The following is a 21,585-nucleotide window of genomic DNA, read 5'->3' as shown; positions in this document are numbered from 1 at the left end:
ACTGTGATATCAAGGATTGAGAAAGTATTCAGCACACTTGAACTGGGCCTCTTAATACACATAAACATGAGAGCACAGGGCACTTTACCCTGCTCATCAAAAGCCCACCTTGTGACCCAATGAAATCTAGTAAGAAATACACAGGCTCTCAAAACAATTTAAGATTTTATCTTCATCTCCCTCTGTTGCTGTCCACTCTCTACAAAATCAGCAGCCAGACAGGCACAAAACTGCATGTGTAACAATCTAGTTGCAAAAGTTAGTACTGCTTCCCACAAATAAACAGATTCTTAAGTAAGCAAGCTTAGCTTTGATGGCCTACAAGATCAGAACTCAAAAATCCTGTCCAACTACACACCACTGGTTCTGCATGACACTGCACTTCCAATGACCCCGTGTGCCTTCCTGTAAGGAGAAACACCCATCAAGCTGCCAGTGTGTCTGTGTATATCAGCCACTGGTAGCAACAGCATCTGAAAGCAAAGACCATGCATCATTTTGTACAAAACAGTGTCACCACAACTGCTGTAGCTATAGTGTAGCAGAAAATGTTATGAAAACAGAGAGGACCCAAAGAAGCCAACCAGAAGCAAGGAGAGTGATCTCTGACAGCAGCACCATATTTATTCAGAATTTTACTTACTCAGCTAACGGGTGAGGATGGAGCTGATGTCAGCTCTCCTTCCTGATCCATAAAAGCTACCATTTCCCAGACTGCCTGGACAACAGAAGTATCTAGAGCAGGTACAGCCATTATCACCACCTTCTGGAATCAATCCTGTTAGAGAGGGACTAAATGTGATATCCTTAGAGACCACTGAGCAATCCCTTGTATGCCTTGTATCCTCCTATGGAGAACATTAAATTAGTCACAGAACAGCTCAGTGAGAGGGCTGAGATGATAATCTTGCCCTGTTTGTGTCTCCACTCCATGCCGAGATATGACTTATCTGTAGCAATGTTGCTTATACATTTGCTAAACAAGTCATTGCTCAGTTTCCATCAGAAACCAGAGCTTTTTTTACATATCCTATTATAGCTGAGTAAGTCTTGCTCTAGTTAACACTAGCTTTTTGTAGTGGAAAATCTCCAGGGAACGAGTTGTTTAATGATGTTTTATCTGACTTGCACTCATTTCTAACTAAAGTCATCCACCTGCCTCGAAAAGACATCTGTTTCAGAGGCTGACTGCTTTCCTCCAACACCCCTTGCACAGCTCAAGGCTGCCATTTTTACCATCACCTCTAATTTTAACTGCCAATAATCTCCTCAGGCATCTACAGCAGAGAGCATGCTGTCAAACCTTTACTATAAGCACTATTAATCCTTGTAACCAGCTGTGAGGCCCCTCGAGAAAGAAAGAAATAGCAGGCAGAACTGCAGGGCAGGCACTGTCCTGCTGTCAGTGCTTCCCAGATACGAAGGGTGAAACAGAGCTTCCCTCCACGGTGTGCACTGAGGGGCAGAGCCCCTCCACTCTTCTTCCATTATCAACAAAGGGAAGGATGCTGCATTTCTGAATGGGCAGCCAAAACTCCAATTTAGCCTTCAGTAACTTGGATAGCTTTAGGTCAGTTTGGGGTCACATGCTGAAATACCACAATACGAATTTCAACAGAAAGCTTTGCTGCATTAGAGCTCTTTGCCTGCAAGAGAAAAAGTTCATTAACCCTGTCCTGCAAGGCAATCAAGTGAGCATTAGTTGTCTCCTGCCAATGCAGTGGATCCCTGCTGTCCCCTGGTCTGACACCCTCCAGGCCTTTCAGTCTCATGAGAGGAACGACGGTTTTGCTGCCATTCAGAGGGACCTCAACAGAGAAACAGGCTGATGGGAATGTCATGAAGCTCAAAGGAAAAAAGCAAAGTCCTGCACATGGGGAGGGATAATCTTATGCACCAGTACAGGTTGGGGACCAACCAGATGGAAAGCTTGGCAGAAAAAGACCTGGGGTCCTGATGGACAAGTTGAACACAAACCATGACATGCCACTGTAGCAAAGGCAGCCAACAGCCTCCTGGGCTGCATTAAGAAAAGTGCTGCCAGCAGGTTGAGAAACACAGTTCTTCAATCCTTCCCTCCTCTCTACTTGGCACTTGTGAGACCACAGTTTGAGTGCTGTGCTCAAATCTGGGCTCCCCAGTACCAGGAAGTCATCAACATACTAATGCAAGTATCCTGAAGGGCTCATTGATGACAAAGAAATTGGAGCAACTGACCTACAAGGAGAGGCTGAGAGCTGGCACTGTTCAAAGAAGGCTCAGGAAGAGAGATCTTATCAAGATGAAAATATACCTTATAGGAAGGAGTAAAGAAGACACAGCCAATTTCTTCCCAGTGGCATCCAACAGGACAAGAGGCAACAGGCACAAAATTTAGTAGAGTCCATCTAAAGGTAAAATCCCCCACTTTTTACTGTAGGAGCAACTGAACACATTCCTCAGAGTTGTGGAATCTCCATCTTTGGAGATGTCCAAATCCCAAATGGACACAGCCCTGAGCAGCCTGCTTTAGCTGACCCTGCTTGCAGCAGATGACCTCCAGAGGTGCCTTCCAACCTCAACCATTTGGTGATTCTCAGGAGTTCAGAGCTGCTCAGCCGAAGTCAGTCAGTTTCAGCTCCTCAGACCACATCCATCTTGTAGATATTTCAGGGTTTCTTGCCACAGCACCCTTTCTCTGCTCAGTATTTTTAGCTCATTGTTTTGTATTTTGCCAGCTGAGAAACTGCAGTTTGTAATTTTACCTTCAGCTTCATATTTCTTCTTAAAAGTGAATACAATGTCCTGTTTATAATAATAAAATCACTAGTTGGCAGGATGACATCAAATGGAAAAAAGAGAAAGCAACTGGAAAATTTAGAGCAAGCAATTTTGAGTGCCAAGTTTCACATTTGTAATAGTCCAGCAGAGGTCAACAGGCTCACTTATTATTAGGCAAATGGTAAAGAAATAGATATCCTCAAGTTCTTCCATGTTAGACTATATAAACCATCTCCCCTTGAACAGGCTCTAGCACTTTCCAAAAGAGTGATGTTAGACATTTTCCACAGTAACACCAACAATGGGAGACAAGCAAAAGGCAGAACTGCTTTGCAAAAAACAGCCTTTTTTCTCTCTCCAATATTTAAGTTTTTGTTTCCCACTATGATCGGACTTTCCTGGCTGTAGTTTCTTGTCCTAGTTAAGCAGTAAAGGAAACAAAAAGATATGAATGAAATTAGAAACATTTGGAATGAGTCTTAGAAATATCTTCTGGGTTTCTTAGATTCCTTCAAATGGCATCCTCCTCCAGTCCCTGCACCCACCTCTGCAATTTGCACTTCCTCATTTGCCCTGACCTCTCTTCTGCTCAGGGGCACCATCAAAACACTAAGTGCAAAGCAAAGCAAACAAGGAAATGAAAATTATATGTTGAAACACTGGAAAAAAACAGAAAATGGCTGAAACTTTGTACCCATCAAAGTTTGTCTCTCTGACACTAAACCTCCAATGTTTCTCTAAAAGCAGAAACCAAACACTCCTCAACCTTCAAACGAAAACCAAAAAAACCCCAAACAAAACAAAAACAAAACAAAACAAACAAAAAAAAAACCCCAACCAAACAAACCCCCCCCCCCCCAACTCCAGTCAACCTGAATAATAAAATGAAAACTCTGGTCCTATCTGTATTATCACATTTGAAGTCTCTGGAAGAGAAGTTTCCTCAACCAGACCATACTGATACTTTGTGAAACTTCATGCTCTATAAAAGCCAACTGCAGCATGCAATGCCAACACCTGATGCTTGCCCAGTGCTTTTCTTTACAAGGTTTTGGTGCTCTTTGCAAACAAGTGAGCTGGGAGTGCCTGTGAAATGCTTGCCTAATTTTACAGATAGATAAATCCACGCAAGTAAAGAGCAGATGTCCATGGCAAAACTGTGCACTAGTGGCAGAGCAGAGAACTGAACTAGCAAAAAGATTTCAATGACATCCACAAGGTTTGGATCTTTTCTGCCTTAAGCAATGTTAAAATATTATGTAAACCCTTCTTTGTGAGCCATTACTGGAGAAATGAGAAAAAAAGATTTCTTGGAAGCAATTCTGCACAGACTATATAGGTGAGATCACAGCTGCTATCCAAACAGACTATGCATGGCAAGAACAGGCTTCCTGTAAAACTGGAAGACTTGCAGGAAGATCAAGGAACATATTTACAAGATGGCATAGATAAAATATCCTTCCCCTCTCTTGCCCAGCCTCAGCAACTTGGTGAAACACATTGTCTCACTTTCAGCTAAAACCACACTCACAAATACCTGTGGTGCAGAACCTCTGCCTCCATGCTCTATACACGGATGCACAAACAGATCCAGCCACACCTGGGACACTGGTTAGTAGAACACAGAAGTTACCTCTTGAAAAGGAAAGGTAGCTCATTTCCCATGATGAAAGGACACATGAAAGAGTTATCTCAGGAAGAGATAATTCTGGACACTGCAGTATAGGAAAGACTTTCAGGTACTAGAGTGTGTCTAGAGAAGAGCAATGAGGTAGCTGGGTTATGGTTGGACTCAATGATCTTAAAGGTCTTTTCCAACCTTAATGATTCAATAAATACCTGAAAACCCAAGACTTTGTTTGGGTTTCAGTTCCAAATCCCAAAAGCTTAATCCATGACACTAGAAAATTTACAGCATTGTTACAGAACTGGGGTGGATTTACTAGTAGGATGGAAGCATTTTAAGCCACTCTCTAATAGGTGTTTAGTCAGGTGAGCAATGTGCAAACTGAATTAGGATGTGATATTTAAAAGTATTAACATGCCTGCTTCAAGAGAAAAGCTACGTCTTTATTTTATTGCAATTTCTCTTTTCTGACCCTCTGGGAGGGCTGCACAGTAATCTGGGATGCCTGACAGATCAACGTGCACAAAGTACAGCAAAGATGAGAACCTGAAGAGGAAGATGTGCACAGTGTGAACTCCCCAGTTAAAAAAAAAAAAAAAAAAAAAAAAAAAAGGGAACAACTCCCATGTGCACTCAGAGCAGATACACATTTGGGTGTCTTCCTCTGGATGCCAGCCTGGGCAGATGTACAGCTACTTGTACAACACTGCTACTGACAATATGCAAGCTACTATGTACACCAAGTTAAAGCTGAGCTACCTTGGGACCTGTCAAGAGCAGTCTCTCCCAAATCAGATGAGATGACAGTCAAGTCTACAACTGTCAGACTCCATTCAGATATGATTCATGCTACATTTACTAATTAAACTCATCCTTTTCTAAACAGGCAAGCCTCTCACTGTGACAAAGCAAGAGAGAAGACTAATCTGTATTTTACTTTCCACAACTAGAAGCCTCATGTTATCTCCGTATGTGTTTGGACCACAGACCAGTTAGCTGTGTGGCAGTTGACATTAAAAGGATTAGTAAATTAAGCTCAAATAATTGTCTTAAAAACTTTGACTGTTAAATGTTTATATTTGAGAGGATCAAAAGGAAATCTACTTTGTGGTGCGCACTGTGGTCAGGAAGGGGCAGAGAGGGATTTAAATGGCTTAACTGCGAAATTGTTATCACCTTGATAAGTCCCAGTGTTAATAATTCAGCAATAAAAGTCAAAAATGCACTTGGAATTTGTTCCCAAAATTGATTGTCTGACTGGAGACGAGTCAAGCTCTTTATTTGCCTGAAAGCACTTGGTCAGAAGAAACAGAGAATGCTACTAAAACATAGTCAAGGATATAAAAAACAAGCACTTTCCAGTGAGTTCTGAACTGCAGCATTTGGGGCGGGGGGGGTGTGGGATGACTATTAGCTTCTTTTTTTAAAGCTACTTGAAGCCTAGTCTGGACCTGGTACCTGAGTGCTACCACTCAGGAGTCAATCAGGAGCATGATTTTCCCCTGAATTATCCCATTTTATGGCAATGGAAATCCAGTAAAGCTGAAGCAGCAAGGAGGTTGGAGGCTACAGTGCAAGACCAGGTCCCAAGTAACATCTGGAGTTTGGTTACAGATAGAAATTGCAGCCATTTATCAGCTTATCTGCTCAAATTGTTGATGACCATGCCATTAACACAGACAACTAAGAGGGAGAGGAGCTTGCTGCACATATGCAGGTGTGTGTACCAGAGCAATGTCTTGAGGAATCAGCCTCATGGGGCTGTTTCACCTCAGCAACATGCAAGAAAGCAATGAATCTGCTGATGGAGACAAGATGCTTTAGCATATAAGCAAGTGTGCGAGTGGAACACATCATATCATCTTCATAATGCCTCTATTGTTTTGCTTTTTTGCACCTCCCTTTATTCCTAAAAAAGGTTCTAAACATATTGCTTTGCTTTTAAATCTTTTCTAGTAAATACATCTCTGAAATCTGACACTTTGAAGCATAGCAAATGGAGCAACGTCAGAGTGTCTACCACTCAATAGATTGTGGAGCTCCTGAAACTAGTGGGAACATCACAAAGTTGTAGGGATGGCTAATGTAAGGTAGGTGGACAGCACAGAGTTGCCAGGCTGCAGGGAGGGACTGCATTTGCCAGCTGCTAATCTGATCAAGAGCTGTCATAAACTCCATATGACATCAGTTCTTCAAAACAGAGAAAAATGTTGAGACTAGACAGGAAAACGCAGGACAGTCTCTACCTATGCTTAAGTTTCAAAGTAACAATGTCCAAGATCATTTGATCTGCCAGGCATTCAGAAATCTCAGCTATAAAACTACCACTAAAATACGTAATACATTCCAGACAAAGACATAAAGCTTTCAGATTAGGTGCCAAACATCCAATTTTCGGTTTCCAATAGCTCTTTTGGGAAGAGGTCTCTTCACTTCACAAAATACTTCTTCAAATAACTGACCTCCTGGCTTTGGATGTACTTTTAAAAGCAGTTTCTGTGCATGCTAGCACAGGTAACATGTAATACTGTAGATGTAATAAAGTCACTGCGTGATGAAGGTGAAACAAAATAGCACAACTCTGCTCCCACTCCAGAGGAGTGTCAGATCACAATTTTTGTCATTACCTTAAATCTCTTCTTTTGGCCAGCTCTCCTGGTGAGATAACCCAGGGCAGGCTCTGGGGAAGGCATTCCAGGGCTTCAGGAGGAAAGTCTGAGAAATCCACACCATACTCTGTCAGGATCCCTTCTGTTTCTGGCTCAATCTCTCCAGCCTGTCCAAGACTTTTGGCCAACTGCCTGCAGAGAGAAAGAAAAGGATGCTTTTGTGAAGTGTGTAATTCCTACTGTCATGTTGTGACTGTCCCTGCAGAGAGGCTGCAGAGCCCTCACACGTATTCCTTCACATATTCACTTCTACACCAGTTTTGGCAGGGGACTTAGCAGGAATTCAGACCACACCATGACTTACGTCTGCTGCAGACACAAAAAACTAGCCAGACAGTACCCTGTGATGTTTTGTGCATCTCATTTTAGGGAAACATTTTATACTACTAGGATTTTGCAGAGGTAAGAAAATGTCAAATTTTAGGAGAAAATACATTTAACAGGGCTAAGAGAAGCTCTCCACCCAGGCAGCTCTAGTTTTGCAATATGGCTGGTTCCCTTGAGACCCTTCTTCCTCTCCTCACCACTGAGAAAGGTGACTCGCCTCTAATACCCAAAATAGGAAACAGATTCCCACAAGATCCCAGACAGTTCCACAGAATACAGCTCCCTGGGAGCTCAGCACGCTGTTCTCTACCAAAGAGGACACATGTCTCTGGCCCAGCAAAGACAAAGGTGTGAAGGACTCTTACTGCCTTCCTTACAGGTGTTGCACACAGAGACATGTTCGTGGATTGTCTTTCCAACCATTTTCCAGGCTCTTCTAGGACCTAAACATTCTCACTTTGCTCCTCCTCAAGTTAAGCAGAAGCCTCTAAACCAGGAGCTGACTGGAGAGAAGCCAATGATCTAGAAGCAAATCATAAATGGAGGAAACTGTGCCCCACACGCTAATAGTCTTTGATGAAGTATTCTGCACATGTGTGGATAAGGCTGATGCTCTGTTATGCTTACAGAAAGTTTCCATCTGCTCCAGTGCAAACCTCAGTATGCATTTGCCCAAGAGCTCTGTTGTCAAGCAAGTGCTCAGCTCTGGACAATGAGTGCAACCAGGTCTCCAAAGGAGTAGGACGTTTGTTCACTACCCAGCTGGTTACAAATACCACATGATGAGAACCTACGCCCCATGGTGGCTCTTCATGTCTCCTTTCTCACCCCAGATCCCTCTACAGTACACAGAGGCAAATTATTTTTATTTTTTTTAATATACTGCCATCAGGGTAAATGGCACATTACAGCCACAGAGATAACACTCCTGACCCAAGAAAATTACAACTGAAATTAAGGCAAATCTATCAAAATATGACACAGAAGAGAGAGGTAATAACACAGCGCAGAACCAGTCGCTCTAATAAGTGGGTTTTTTCCGCCGCATAAAATACACAATCATTATATTGATCCTTCTGCTTTAATTCCAATGAGTGAGAACAGGCACTAATTACTTTCCAAAATTGGGGCCAAAACAGTGCACTTGTCATTTGGATGAGCCAGACGCTCTCAGGGCTTCAAATGTGCCATAAAGCCACAGAACAAACCCCGTCCGCGCGGCGCGAGCGAGCCCATCTTCTTTATGGGAGCAGGGCTCGCTCTCCCTCTCCCCTCACCACGGGAAGGGCTGTGTAATAAACCTGTCACACTGGGTAATATGCTGGAAAGGATAGCGCGCTTCGTGGCCTGGTAAATTGCAGCGCTCACGTTGCCTCACTTTAAAATCAAAATGAAAACAAGGATAAAAGATATTTCCCTCCATTGTTTCAATTTTATGTACAAACTCTATGGTAGAAATACGTGAGCCTTTGGCATTGAGGCAGAGTTCTCTGCTCCTGCAGCTCGGTCCCAGTCTGATCCTTATTTTAATGTAAGCAAACAGGGCATCGGTTTTATATGCCTCTCTCTCAGCAGCATCAATAAACCAGAGAAACCACCACCCCTCATTTCCAGCACCTAGTGCAGAGCTGTGGGGCTGAGCAAAGAGGAGCTTGTCAGCTCGTGGGCTCACCAGCACCAAAAGGGATGGGCTGAAAAAAAAGGAGAGAGGAAAAGAAAGGACATGTTGCCCTACCTAAATGAAATGGCATGGGCTTGAGGCTCAGGTGCCCCTTGACTTGGAAGGGTAGAGCTGCCAAGTGCACCAAGAGGGCAGCTGGACATCTGCATGACAAGTCAAAGAAAGCACCTTTGAATGCCAGAGTGCTTTCCAGCTCAGTCTTGAAACCCATGTTCTCTTGATCCGTTTACTGAAATTAGATTAGAACCATAAGGGGTTTACCCAGAGGTTTGATATAGGACTAATATTTTTTTAATAGTAATTAACATTTGATTTACAGCGTTCCAGGGAACATTTCCCAAGTACCTTGAAATAAAAAGTGTACAACCGGCTTTAATTGGGGCCATGTTACAGTCATGCAGACACGATGGTTTGCATCAGAGCAAAATCTGACAGGACAGCATGTGATCAAAGGTAAGCCATATAGGATCACCGGTGGCCCTGGAGTAAGAGCCAGGCTGTAAAATCACTCACGGGGCTCCACAGCCACCAAGAGTAGCAAGAATAGTTCAAGAGGCTTATAAACAACAACAGGCACAGGGCCCAGCAGCAGTCAGACGTTCACTCCCAGGCAGTCACGGTGTCTGTGACACCCCAGGCTTGCGTAGGGCTTTTATTTAAAATTTAAAAAATGGGGGAAAAAATGTTAAAAGGTAAAAAAATATGATGAGGGTTACAGACGTCAGCGTTTCTTGTCTGTGACGTTGATGGGGGAGCGTTACTGTGAATTCCTTGAATACCCTCAGACTGATGTCAGGCTCGGTGGCAGCGTGCTGTGGTCAGGACGTCGGGCAGCATGCAGCTCAGGGTATTCCTCCAAACCAGCCATGGCTGCAAGCTCACTGAACTGGTTCAAGCTGCCATCTCACCAGAGTTTGACCTCCCAGGTGTGTGCACCTAGGGCAGAGCCACACTCGTGCTGCCATCCTCCCCTTTATGGTGACACTGAACACATCTGTTTGGCCACCCATTTCTACAACCATTCAAGCCCTCTCCACTCCTCAGGCTCAGATGAAACTGTCCAACACGTTCAAAGTTTACATGACAGGAACTCTCCCAAAAGACAAAGCATAATTACCAAAGGCTTGTTTCCTTTAGAAAGCCACAGGCTTCCAAGTAGGAGTGAATAACTTAAGGCTGTAAAGCTGGGGACTTAACAACCTTACTCAATCTTTCTTGGAGCAGCCATGTCCATGGTCATCCTACATGGACAGGATCTTTCAGCAGCCAGAGAACATCCTACACCTCAATAAGCCAGGAAGCTTGTACAGGAGCAGGAGAGGGGACAGCAAAGAAGATCACATGGCATTCCAACTACCCAAGGCCTGGAGCTCACAGGCAGAGCTGAGTAAGCTTGATAAGCCCAAAGGTCTCAGTGGAAATGGCAAGATGGTTGCAGGGCTGAGCATCACAGAGACAGAGAGCTGTGTCACAGGAAACCCCAGCACCAAAGAGCACAGTCCAGCCCCACTCCACACCACAGAGCTGCCTTCCTTTAGTTTCTGGGCCACTCATGACCAGAATGCAGGAGCAGCATGGTGCTCCCCATGCAGAGGGGACCACCCCACACTTCAGAGTGGTACAGTGAGTAGCTGTGCCGAGGGAACACAGCTTTCCTGGGAAACGGTCCCACCTGCAATAAGGTGTTTTCCAACAGTTACACTGCTCAGGGTTGGACCTTCCCTCAAGCCTTACACTGAGCCAGAGATGAAAGGAATTCAAACACCCTGGGTGGCTTTGAAAAGAGCATCAAGTGAAAGACCTTGCAAGGTTTCATTTCACTTCATTGCAAATGCTGTGACAAATCTTGTCACCTTGACAGAACAACATCTAAGGCCCTGAGCTAGAAGAGCCACAAGCTCTCTGCAACACAGAGGGAATCAGTGATTCAGTGTTTTACTATCACTTTTTTTAATAGTCTCATCCATCATCATACACGGGGCAGAAGGAGTCCACCTTCACCATCTCCAAAAGTGCAGAGAAGTCTGAACTAATACTCCAAACAGCCCTGCACTCCAACACTGAAAAAAGGATCCCCAGAAATTAACTGCACATGACAGAACTTGTAACACTTATCTAGAAAAGTAGAGTATTTGAGAGTTATTTTGCTTTACCTGCTCCCTGAAGCATTTCACTGCCACACTAAAATCACTTTATATGCACAAGGGAGCACAGCAGCACACACTCATGGCATTGCCAGAGGGACACGAAGCCCTGAGGTCCTGCTTGCTCCTTCTCTGCACTATTGGGGTGACAGGGTAGCCTTCAAGAGGGGACAGTGTCTCACTGGTGACCACCAGGTGGCAATCACGATACAGAAACGCACCCCCCTCCCCAAGGGGACCTCCAGGGACTGTTAGGTTCCCCCTGTGCAGGTGACTACTCTAGGTGGCTAGTGTCACCATCAAACTCTTGGGCCAGGGCATCCCACTGCTCCAGCCACATATGGTCACTGTGAAGGCCAGACTATGACATTAACTTTGCTTGGAAACCAGGCAATGAACTTCCTGAAAGGAAAGCTGAGGAAGGTGCATGACCAGCCTGAAGGAGTTCAGCTGCAGCATGGAGAGTACCTGGAAACACTCAAGGCAGCCAGGGAAAACGACTGCCAGCTATGGAGGGAATTTCCCTTGTCATACTTCCAGCAGACTTAGACAGTGTACAGTGATGACCTCTATGCTCTCTAGTCCAGACACCTTCAAAACCATGGTGGTGATGCCACAGGGGTATCATGAAGTCAGTGGGCAGAACTAAGTTCAAAAACTAAGCATGCAATGAGCTGCAGTTCACTTGCTCTTCTCTCCTTCAAGTGGGTCATGCCTAGCAACATGGTTTATAACCAAGCTTACAAACTAGCCCTAAAGCAAACAGGAACTTTTGGGACCTTCAAGAGGTTGCTTCCTTGTCTTTTAGTGTTTAAACAAGCATGTAATAATTATAGTTAAAAACAAAATGGGTCACCAAGGTTTTAAGCTCCCATCTCCATCAGGCACTTACTGAAGTGCAATTCAATCCCAGAGGAAATGGCAATGTATGAAGACGAACATGGTCGTTTTCTTTCCTGACAACTCCCTTTACATCTTGGAAACCACCAAAACAGCCAGATGAGAATATACAATGTTGTCAGAAACACAAATTAAAGATGTACATATTAGCCAATATAAAAAGAGACATTAGCCCACCCTCCTAATTTCCCTTGTTTCTGCTGAAAAGGGGGGTTGTTCATGACAAGAAGCCAAGCACTACAATCACCCTCGAGTCTTTTCTCTGTTGGAGTCAAAGAAGACAAAGAAAATCTCTTGCCAATAAGAAACTTAGTCACAGTGAAGTTCACAGCACAGCCAGCCCCTAGTTAAGTGAGGCTCAAAGGGAGGCCACTTCAGTTCATGCACTGCAGTTTAACTGGAAAATACTGAGTGACTTAACAGCTGATGTGACTCTCAAGAAGTAAACGTGAAATTTGCCACTACTGGGCACATAAGATAGCCACAACTGATAATGAACTTAAATTCAGGGAAACAGGGACTGCAATTTAGTTTACCTTTTAGTTCTAGGGCTCATCGATGTGCCAATATACTTAGTCTTTAAAGGAAAAAATTAAAATTAAAAAAAAGAATTTATATAAGTCTTAAGCTTTACCAGGATTTTGAGCTGAGGACTCAAAAAAACCCCACAATGCTGACACTGTACATCAGCTATGCTGCCCCATCAGAACAGCTCTCCAAAGAGAAGAGGAGTTGGGCTTTATGCCCAGCTCTCACTACCACAAATGCTCCAGATTATATGCAGATCCTCCACCTGTAAAACCACATTGCCATAGGTTAGATTTACATAATCTGGATCACCAACTAAACCAGGATTACTCAGTTTTTCCCAAGGCAACTGAATAGATTTATCAATGTCCAGCATTTCTTATTGAGACCCACTCAACAGGAAACAGCGTGGCCACTCCGGGTGGGAATGATGCAGCTGTTCCCAAAAGAATGAAAATCCTGAGAAAGGTACAACAAATTTGCAGTCTGGATCCAGTCCAGCATAGATCATTTGTGTAGCCCTGTCTTAAAACCTCTTCCTTCATGGCAGTGCCTGCAACTTGAACTCTAGACAGCAATGGCTTGACAAGTGCCTCTTGAAATGCAGAGTGCAACACCCTTCTCATCTGCTTCTGTGGTGAATTAATCTTCTCATGATTTCTACCATCCTCCCTTGAAGCAATCCAAACCTAAACCCACAAAAATCTGTGACTTCTTTCTACTTCTTATCAGTAAAAGCTAAAAAACCAAAGGTGAGCCTCACAGCTACTGACCTTCTTCCACTGGCATAAGTGACATGCCTACACGCTGTGTACTACTCTTACACAAAGGGAGGAAAGATTGAAAGGCTGCCCAGCCCCCCCACAATGCTCATCTTGGTCAAGGCTAAGAACCTGTGTGTGTTCCCTCTAGGCTGCAAGCTCTTCTGAGCAAAGACCACAACTTATTAATGCTGTGATGTGCCAGTACACCGAAGCAAGCAGCAAAAGACATTATCATTATGTACCCAAGAGATTAACTAGCGAAGAACTCCAACTGGAAGCATCAGTCATCTCTGCTTCCAATGGCTGCCACATACCCTGCTGCAAAGTTGCTGTCTTCTTTCCAGTCCACTATGCGACAGATGAAGAGCGTATTTGAATAGTCCTCAGGCCTGCTCACAAAGTCTGGAGGGCAGTCAGCCAGGGATACGTAGATCCTGGGTACTCTGTGGTCAACAGGTGAGAACATGGCACACCTCTTGAAGAGTTCACTGTTCTTGTCTGCCAGAAGCTTGATGAAGCCAGTAGCTGCTCGGGAATGCTTCTTCTCCAAAATATAGACCACCTGCAAGAGGCAAAGTTTTCCACAGTTAATATCTTCAGAGGAACTTAGTTTCTTTCATAGAATAAGATACACAGAGGCTCAGCAGAATATCTGAAAAAAAATCATGGGGCCTAGATCATGTTTTCCCTCTGTGTGCATCTCTCTGTGTGCTTTTTAACTGAGTACCTATTCACAAAGCACTTTCCTTGCCATCTTGCTCATGGCTATAGAAGTGCTAAGTGTCTTCCAAGTGCTAGCTCCCTACTGCAATTTTCTTGATTACAGAACAAAACCAGACAAGAAGCAGATGCTTCCAAATGCAGGGAATTAGCCACAACATACAAGCAACTACTGTAAAAACTTTAACTTGTATCCTCAGCCTGTGATTTCAACACTCAGCACAGAACAGGCCAGTCCAAAACTGGTGCCACTGGCAGATCCAACGCTAACCACAGGAAAGGATGTGCTGTGGGGAATTTGGCAGTTCTTCTCTCTGTGCTTTCTGAAGTTAGGGGTTATTTTACCTTTATACAAGATGCCTTTGAAAAGAATAATAAATTACAATATCACTAAATAATTGTTCCAGCGAGGTGTTCATCCAGGCTATTATTTTTGTAGACCATAATAAATCATGGATAACAGAAATATTATAGCTGATTTCCTAAGCTTATTCAGAAGAATCCTTCCAGAAGGTTTCAGAAGCTGCATCTCTGTGCAATGCCAAGCACTGGAATTGCCACGCTGGATAAGACCAGAGGGCAGCCCAGCCCACAACAGGGACCAGAATCAGAGGCTGTAAGGGAAAGCACAAGAAGAGGAAGAGACCTGACCAAGCCTGACCCAGTAGTCCTTTTCTGGTCTCTTAACATTCAGAGATTGACTCAAATCTTGAACCAACAGCACTAGCAGCCTTTCTGAAGTCTGTAAGAATTATTTCTGACAACTTTGGATATCCTTACACTCATATTAGTATCCAATCTGTTTCCTGAATCTTGCTAAGTAATTCTGTGCAACAAACAAAGGGAATTTAAACCAGCATAATTTGTAAAAATAACAAGACACTTGATTTTTATCAGATTGGACAATTATTCTCTTTGAAATGGGGAATGAGATTCAAAGATCAACAGATGGAGGGAGGTCAGGGCTGGTCTCCTTGAGCCTTTGGGAGCAGACATGTGCTTGTCTGTCACTATCCATGGAGTTACCTTGGCTGTCCTTTGAAGAAACTTATCTGGGAGGAGCCTGGGATCATTCACCTTGGGGTCATCATCTTGCTTTGCTCTGTGCATGCCACCAATTCCACCAGGCTTTGCTGCATCAAACAAACACAACAGTTACTGCAGAACATTGCCATGACAAATTTGCGTTGGGCCTGTCCTGTAAACTACAATAACAAGGTGCAAGAAATAGACTTATTTGAAAGGAAAAAGACCTCTCCAGTGTTAGAATAACTGAGCATGAAGCAGCTATTATTTCTCCAGACTACAACAGAGAACAGATCTACATTCACTCATGATGCAGCTCTGCTGAATAACAACAAAAATCAAAACAAAACAGAATCACAGAATTATTGAGGCTGGAAAAGACCTCTGAGAACATCAAGTCCAGGACATCAGCTAAACCATGCCACCAAGTGCTACATCCAATCTTTTCTTAAGGACCTCCAGTGACGGTGACTCCACCACCTCCCTGGGCAGCCCATTCCAGCACCTAACCCTAACCTTACAAGTAGCACTACAGCAGTCATAATAAACAGAATGGTGGAAAGTCTGTTGAACGGTGGAGAATGGTGGAGTCTGTTTGTTAAATACCAAGAACTAAATGAATTTCCTAGGATTTCTTAGTGGAAGTCATTTAACATTATATAAGTAGCCCTTTAAGTACATATATTTAATTTCACATATTTAAGTACACATATTTAGTTTCCTTTAAAAACGTTGTGTGAGGTTATAAAATGCATGTTTGTCTTTAAAACTGAAACTATATCTACTAAGCTGACCCTCTTTGGCTGTCTTATGGAAAGTAATCACTATATATGATAAACAGCTCCCTCTCTCCAAAATCTCTCATCCAGATACCAATAATATTTAAATCAACTGTCAATTAGTTTCCAGTTTGCAATTTAAAAATATTTATGTATAAGAGTTTGGAAGGATCTGCTACAGATCACACTATCACAGTATATCAGAGCTTGGAAGGGACCTCCAGAGATCATCCAGTCCAACATCCCTGCCAAAACAGGATCACTTAGAGTAGTCTACACAGGAATGCATTCAGGTGGGTTTTGAAAGTCTCCAGAGAACGAGACTCCACAACCTGTCTGGGCAGCCTGTTCCAGTGTTTTGTCACCCTCGTTGTAATGAAGTTTCTCCTCATGTTGAGGTGAAACCTTCTATGTTCAAGTTTGTATCCATTGTTCCTTGTCTTATTACGCTGCACCACTGAAAGAGATTGGCCTCCTTCACTTGACACCCTCCCCTCAGATATTTATAGACATTGATGAGAACCCCTCTCAGTCTTCTCAAGACTAAACAGCCCCAGGGATCTCAGTCTCTCTTCATAGATGGTTGGCACACCAAATGCATTTAGTGTTTACAAACATTTGATGTGATCTTTGACTAGGAGAAGGCTGCGATCAGTGTTGCATCCCTGCTGAGCCTGTGGCTGATGCTCTGATGGCATTTTTTGGATGGAAATATCCATGGGCTGTTGCCTGGAAGGCTTGTGGAACACAGCTGCTTTATTCCACTTGCACAGCAATCACATCCATCTCAAGCACGTGTGCTAAAATTAGACCTAGAGCGTTCAAAAGAAATCTTGATTTCTTAAGGAGAGACCATGGCACCAACTGCAATTTCCAAGGGATGAAGCTGTCACTGCTTCCCTTAGAAGCCAGGAGATAAAGCAGTGTTTTGCTGAAGACTGTGCTCCAGCAGGCCAACAGCACTCACGCACGTCAGCAAGTCTCAAGGAGAAGAGCATTGACATGCAGACCCTGGCCCCCAGATGACACCCATCTGTCCCACAGGGACCCTCAACGGAGGCTGCTGGCGACATGATGGATGAAAGGGGCCCGGCCGCAGGAGGGGAGGCTGCAGCTGCCAGCAGCAGCGAGCAGCACTGGGGACCCACGCTCAGGGGAGCCAGGGTGGCAGCAGGGAGCAGCAGCTTGCCCGAGGGGAGCGGCTGTGCACCAGCATCACGAGGGCACGCTCACAGATGGTCGCGCCGCCGTGCACTCTCTGGGTTGCCTTCAGGCAATGTTACCCCAGCAGTCTTTTGACAATGACAACTATCGCTCTAATGACACACTCTGGTTCTCATATGCCATTAATTATCCCCAGCTTTGCCTTCTGATACAAACCTCAACAGACTCTCTACCCAGAGATCACCTTTTTCAGAAGAATTTAAGTGACTGCAGTTTTATTTTGTCTTTCCTGACTTGCTAGCAAGGCTGAGAGGAGAATGGACAGATATTCAGGGTCTAAATGAGAATTTTATTTCCTAAAAAAGCAGCAGCAAGCCCTTTTCTCCTTTATTTCTACCAAAATGAACTCAGATTTGTGACAACTAGGGTTACTAAGGAATAAAACCACACAGAGTTTGATGGCACCAAACCAGTAAGGGAAAAAAAAATACTTGAATAATTATGAACAGTTTAAAATTGGGGATAACCAACCTCATTTGCTTATCTCCTCTAAGTCTTTGCCAGATAAAGATCGTATCAGGCAATCAGTTAATAAAGAATAAAGGCAAGGAGCTGTTTTGTTTACTTATACATTTTCAAGTCATCAGTTATCAGTCATAGGTTTGTAGTGTGCCAACTATAAAGACAGCTAGGACAAAGAACAGGACGACTCAGCACCAAGAGCAGAGGGCAAGGGGAGGTTGGTAACCTTTCTGAAGGCCATGCCTTCAGGCACACCTGCTACAGGGCTGAACTCTCCCCCACTAAATGGCACATACTGATTGGAAGAGAAACCAGATCTAAGGAGGTTTGGGGGGGGAAGCAAGAGCTTGATTTGCTGCTTTCCCAGCAGAGCAGAAGAGCAGCAACAACTCAAGATTCAGCAGGGAAGAACGAGAAAAGCACCATGAGGCATGCGAGGAACAAGCCCTTGTTACTACTTGTCCTTCCAACTCCCACTTCTCAAAGAAGTCACTTGTATTTTTTCACTGAAGCAGCTTTCCCTGTCAAAAAAGGAGCCAGCAGTGCTGCCCTTGGCAGGTATCATGTGCCAGCATGCAAAAGCACAGAGGCACCAGGAAAGACCTATCATGGGGGGCACAGTGAATGGGTGACCAGGGCTTCCTTTGCCTAGGATGAAAACCACAGAGGGCTGGGACATTGTCTCCCATCCTCCTGAGCCCCACGTGAACCTAGTGCAGATACCCAAATGCATCTAAATTCTCTGCAGTGGCACATGGTAAAACTTGCCTTTTTTGCTCACAGCCATCATCAACCAGGGCCTTTGGCTGGCTGGAGAGTATCATCTTCTTCTTGATAAGTCTCTCCAATTTCAGTGTCCCTCCCAAAAAATCCTGGCATTATTAGAGGCTCCAGTAGACAGATCCTGGGATCTACAACTATATCATCATCAAAAAAGGAAGCAAATCCCAGCCATCTACTTATTCTTACCCATCTTTCTTAAGGAACTTCACTATCTAAAAGGTCATCACATATAATATTTAGTAATGGCAAATGCTCCTGAAACAGGAGTCAGGGAAGACAACACACAAGAAAAACTGTACTCCTGGAGGCAAGAAATGTGGACTTCCCTACAGCACATAGCTGCTCCTTCTGAAGTCAAAGTTCTGTCAATACCAGGTCTAAATCTAATGCTCAGAGGTCTACAGTAGCAGACCACCAGCAATGAGGGCTCCCTGTGAGAAATCCCTCTGCTCAGAAAGGACAGCTACCCAGATCCAGTGTCTACCTGGCTAAGCTGTCAAGTTACTGCACAGAAACCTCAGTCTCAACAGAGAGAACCTGCCACAAGAGGCTGATACCCGAGTCATCTACCCGAGAAGATACACTTCTGACAGTCCCTCTCCTTCACTGCACATCCTTCTCCCCTCCAGTGAAGCTGAAACTTGGTGGGTGGGCAGAGACAGGAGGTATCAGGAGACTGGTGGTCTAGATGACCTGACCTGGGAGATACTAACACAACATCTCCCACAACAGGGAAGAGCCACAGGAATAACTCTAAAGGAGAGTTAACTTGTGAGAGGAGCAGAATTTTGAGCAGGGGAGGTGGGAAGAAACTCCTTGCATTATGCCAAACTAACAATTAATTATTCTGACCCCTTTACTGCAGTGGTTATCCAATGAGCATTCAATATTTCCACCCTGAGCAAAGACATGTTTTCTGAGAAAGATTTACTATGTTAGCTTGGGCAATACTTCATAAGCTTATCTTACAGTGAAAACACACTTCAGCAGCTAGGATCCAGTGAAACTACATTATAATCTCAGTGTTTTCCTTTCAGCAATTATCTGACAAACCAAAGCTGTAATAGTCTTACTTAGAAAAAAAATTAGGCACTAGATACAAAAAGCAACTCAAATTAGTTATGTTATTACCAGCAAAGTAGATCCAGGACATTTGGAATTTGCCTCTCTTTGTAAGTGATCAGCTTAGGCAGCTTCAATACACACTTAGATCTGCCTGACAGGAATTCCTAGGTCAAACATATTTTTTTTTTAAAGTCCCTCCCCCCAAATTTCCTATTACAATTAAATTACCATGACATTAAAAGGTAGCCAAAGTGGACCAAAAGTCATCAGACTAGAATTCTAATTACTTGTGACAGATCCAAAATTATTTTCACTAAGTTTGCATTGGTCACTATGGAAATTTGCAGTTCTCTCCAAAAAGGATACAACTAAAGATGCAATATCCACTTGCAAATGAAAGCACATCAGTTTCAGATCTCTAAAACAACTCACTAGAAAATAAAATAAAATAAAATAAATCTCCCTCCCTGGACGGAAAGAAACAAGTTGGTTTAAGGAAAAAAAAAATAAAATAGTTCAACATTTGCTACTTCAGCTAGGGAAAAAAAAAAAAAAACAACCCCACACCTACTTGAGAAGTTAGTTGGCTTACACTAAATGGGCATACCTAAGAATCCCATCAGAAGGCATTATTGACACAAAGCTTTTAAAACAGAAAATGCTGCTCTCCAGCTTAGTGCTCAGATACCAGCTCATCTGTAAACCTCTCAATAGCAGGTCTGCTACTTACTAATGAAATAACAATGCTTAAGTTCTCTGATGGCTGCCTCAATAAACAGTTTTCAGCATCTTTTAATACCAAATATGTAGGGAAAGTAGTGTAAAACAAAGCAATTTATTATAAATATTTTAAGGATTGTTTCACACTCAAAAAAAAAAAAAAAAAAAAGGAAGAAATGTTCTTCCAAGTCCTGTCTATATCAAGGCAAGAGACATATGGAAACAGAAACTTCCTCCAACCAAAAAGCAAGACACTAAAATGCAGTGAAATGCTACAGATGTGCCCTGGGTTGCTCTCCTCTGCTACAATCTTCACTTTTAGGGACTGCAAGAAGGAAATGTGTGGGTGTTCAGAAGACAGCATAAGGGCTCTCCACATTCTGTCACCAATGTTTATTGGCACAAAAGAGGTTCTTCCTCCAGAACACAGAACTGGTAGTAACTACCAGTGGTTCACATCATATTTGCCCCCCCCTTCACCAAGTAAACCAAAATGTAATTTTTTTGAGGATCAAAGCAAAGGGATCTCTTTCCTTAGAAAAATTTGTCCCTAACTGGAGGACTTCAGAACCTATCAAGCTGTTCTGGTACCTAAAGAGGTAGGAGCTTCTGAGTTTCTCCTGCTCTTTGCAGACTTTTTTCCCTGTGGAATCTACAGTCCAGATGTCCAAGTGGGCTCTCTGAAGTCTCACCTAGCAGACTGAAAAGCCTCTCCTCTCTAGCCAAAAGGCAGGGAGAAAAGGAAGTGCCATTTTGCTTGGAACTATCCAAAACTGGCATTTATTTTAAACAGGCTATAAAGAAGGGTTCCTTAGGAAAACAACAGGCAGTGTTTATATCTCCACACACTACTGGAGTATTTATATCTACACACACAGAGCTGCCCACCTGTGATGAAGGGAAGACAGGTAGTTCACTGGGATGAGACTGTTAAGCCAACAGCTTTGGAATTTACCACATGTCCAAAAATCAGCCTAAAAGCTCCCACGTGCAGCGCAAGAGGGCTCTGCCAGGAAGAAAAGCTGCTCCAAAGCATGCAGCATTCCAGGTTGTCTCATCACGGAGCTGGGTGTTTGATGAACAGAACTACCTTCCTTAGAGATGTTTATTCTGAATTCTCAGTTAAGCAGACTCACTCTGCCACAGCTGCTCATGTCTCAACACCTGAACTCACACACCTGCATGCCCAACAGCATAGTGAAGACAAGGACCAAAAGATTCCGATCATTACCAAGAAGATTTCTGATGATGCACAGTAGGGAGGAGACCCTCAGAGAGGGAGAGGAAAGGCCTAACAACGAATGCTACAGCAGAGAGACAAGCATCTGCAGTTACACAGGGGCAACACTAAAGCAACACAAAGAGGTGACTATAGCTGTCTTCCTTATAGACACTGTGCTGCCAAG

At 43.6% G+C, this 21,585-nt stretch overlaps 1 protein-coding gene across 1 annotated transcript in view; it reads right to left on the bottom strand.

The window, feature by feature from the left end:
* The window catches only part of DIS3L2 (DIS3 like 3'-5' exoribonuclease 2), a 199,835-nt gene that overhangs the window by 104,040 nt on the left and 74,210 nt on the right, over positions 1-21,585 (bottom strand). The window contains exons 8-10 of the mRNA XM_054385907.1: positions 15,147-15,253; positions 13,715-13,962; positions 7,015-7,188 (exon numbers count right to left, since the gene is read on the bottom strand). Of these exons, the coding sequence (XP_054241882.1) occupies positions 7,015-7,188; positions 13,715-13,962; positions 15,147-15,253 (529 nt within the window). The remainder of the gene's footprint in view (positions 1-7,014; positions 7,189-13,714; positions 13,963-15,146; positions 15,254-21,585) is intronic.

The sequence above is a fragment of the Indicator indicator genome, chromosome 13, assembly GCF_027791375.1.
Source record: "Indicator indicator isolate 239-I01 chromosome 13, UM_Iind_1.1, whole genome shotgun sequence".
NCBI lineage: Eukaryota > Metazoa > Chordata > Aves > Piciformes > Indicatoridae > Indicator > Indicator indicator.
Note: the sequence above shows the minus strand (reverse complement) of the source record. Positions and strands in the feature narration are given on the sequence as shown.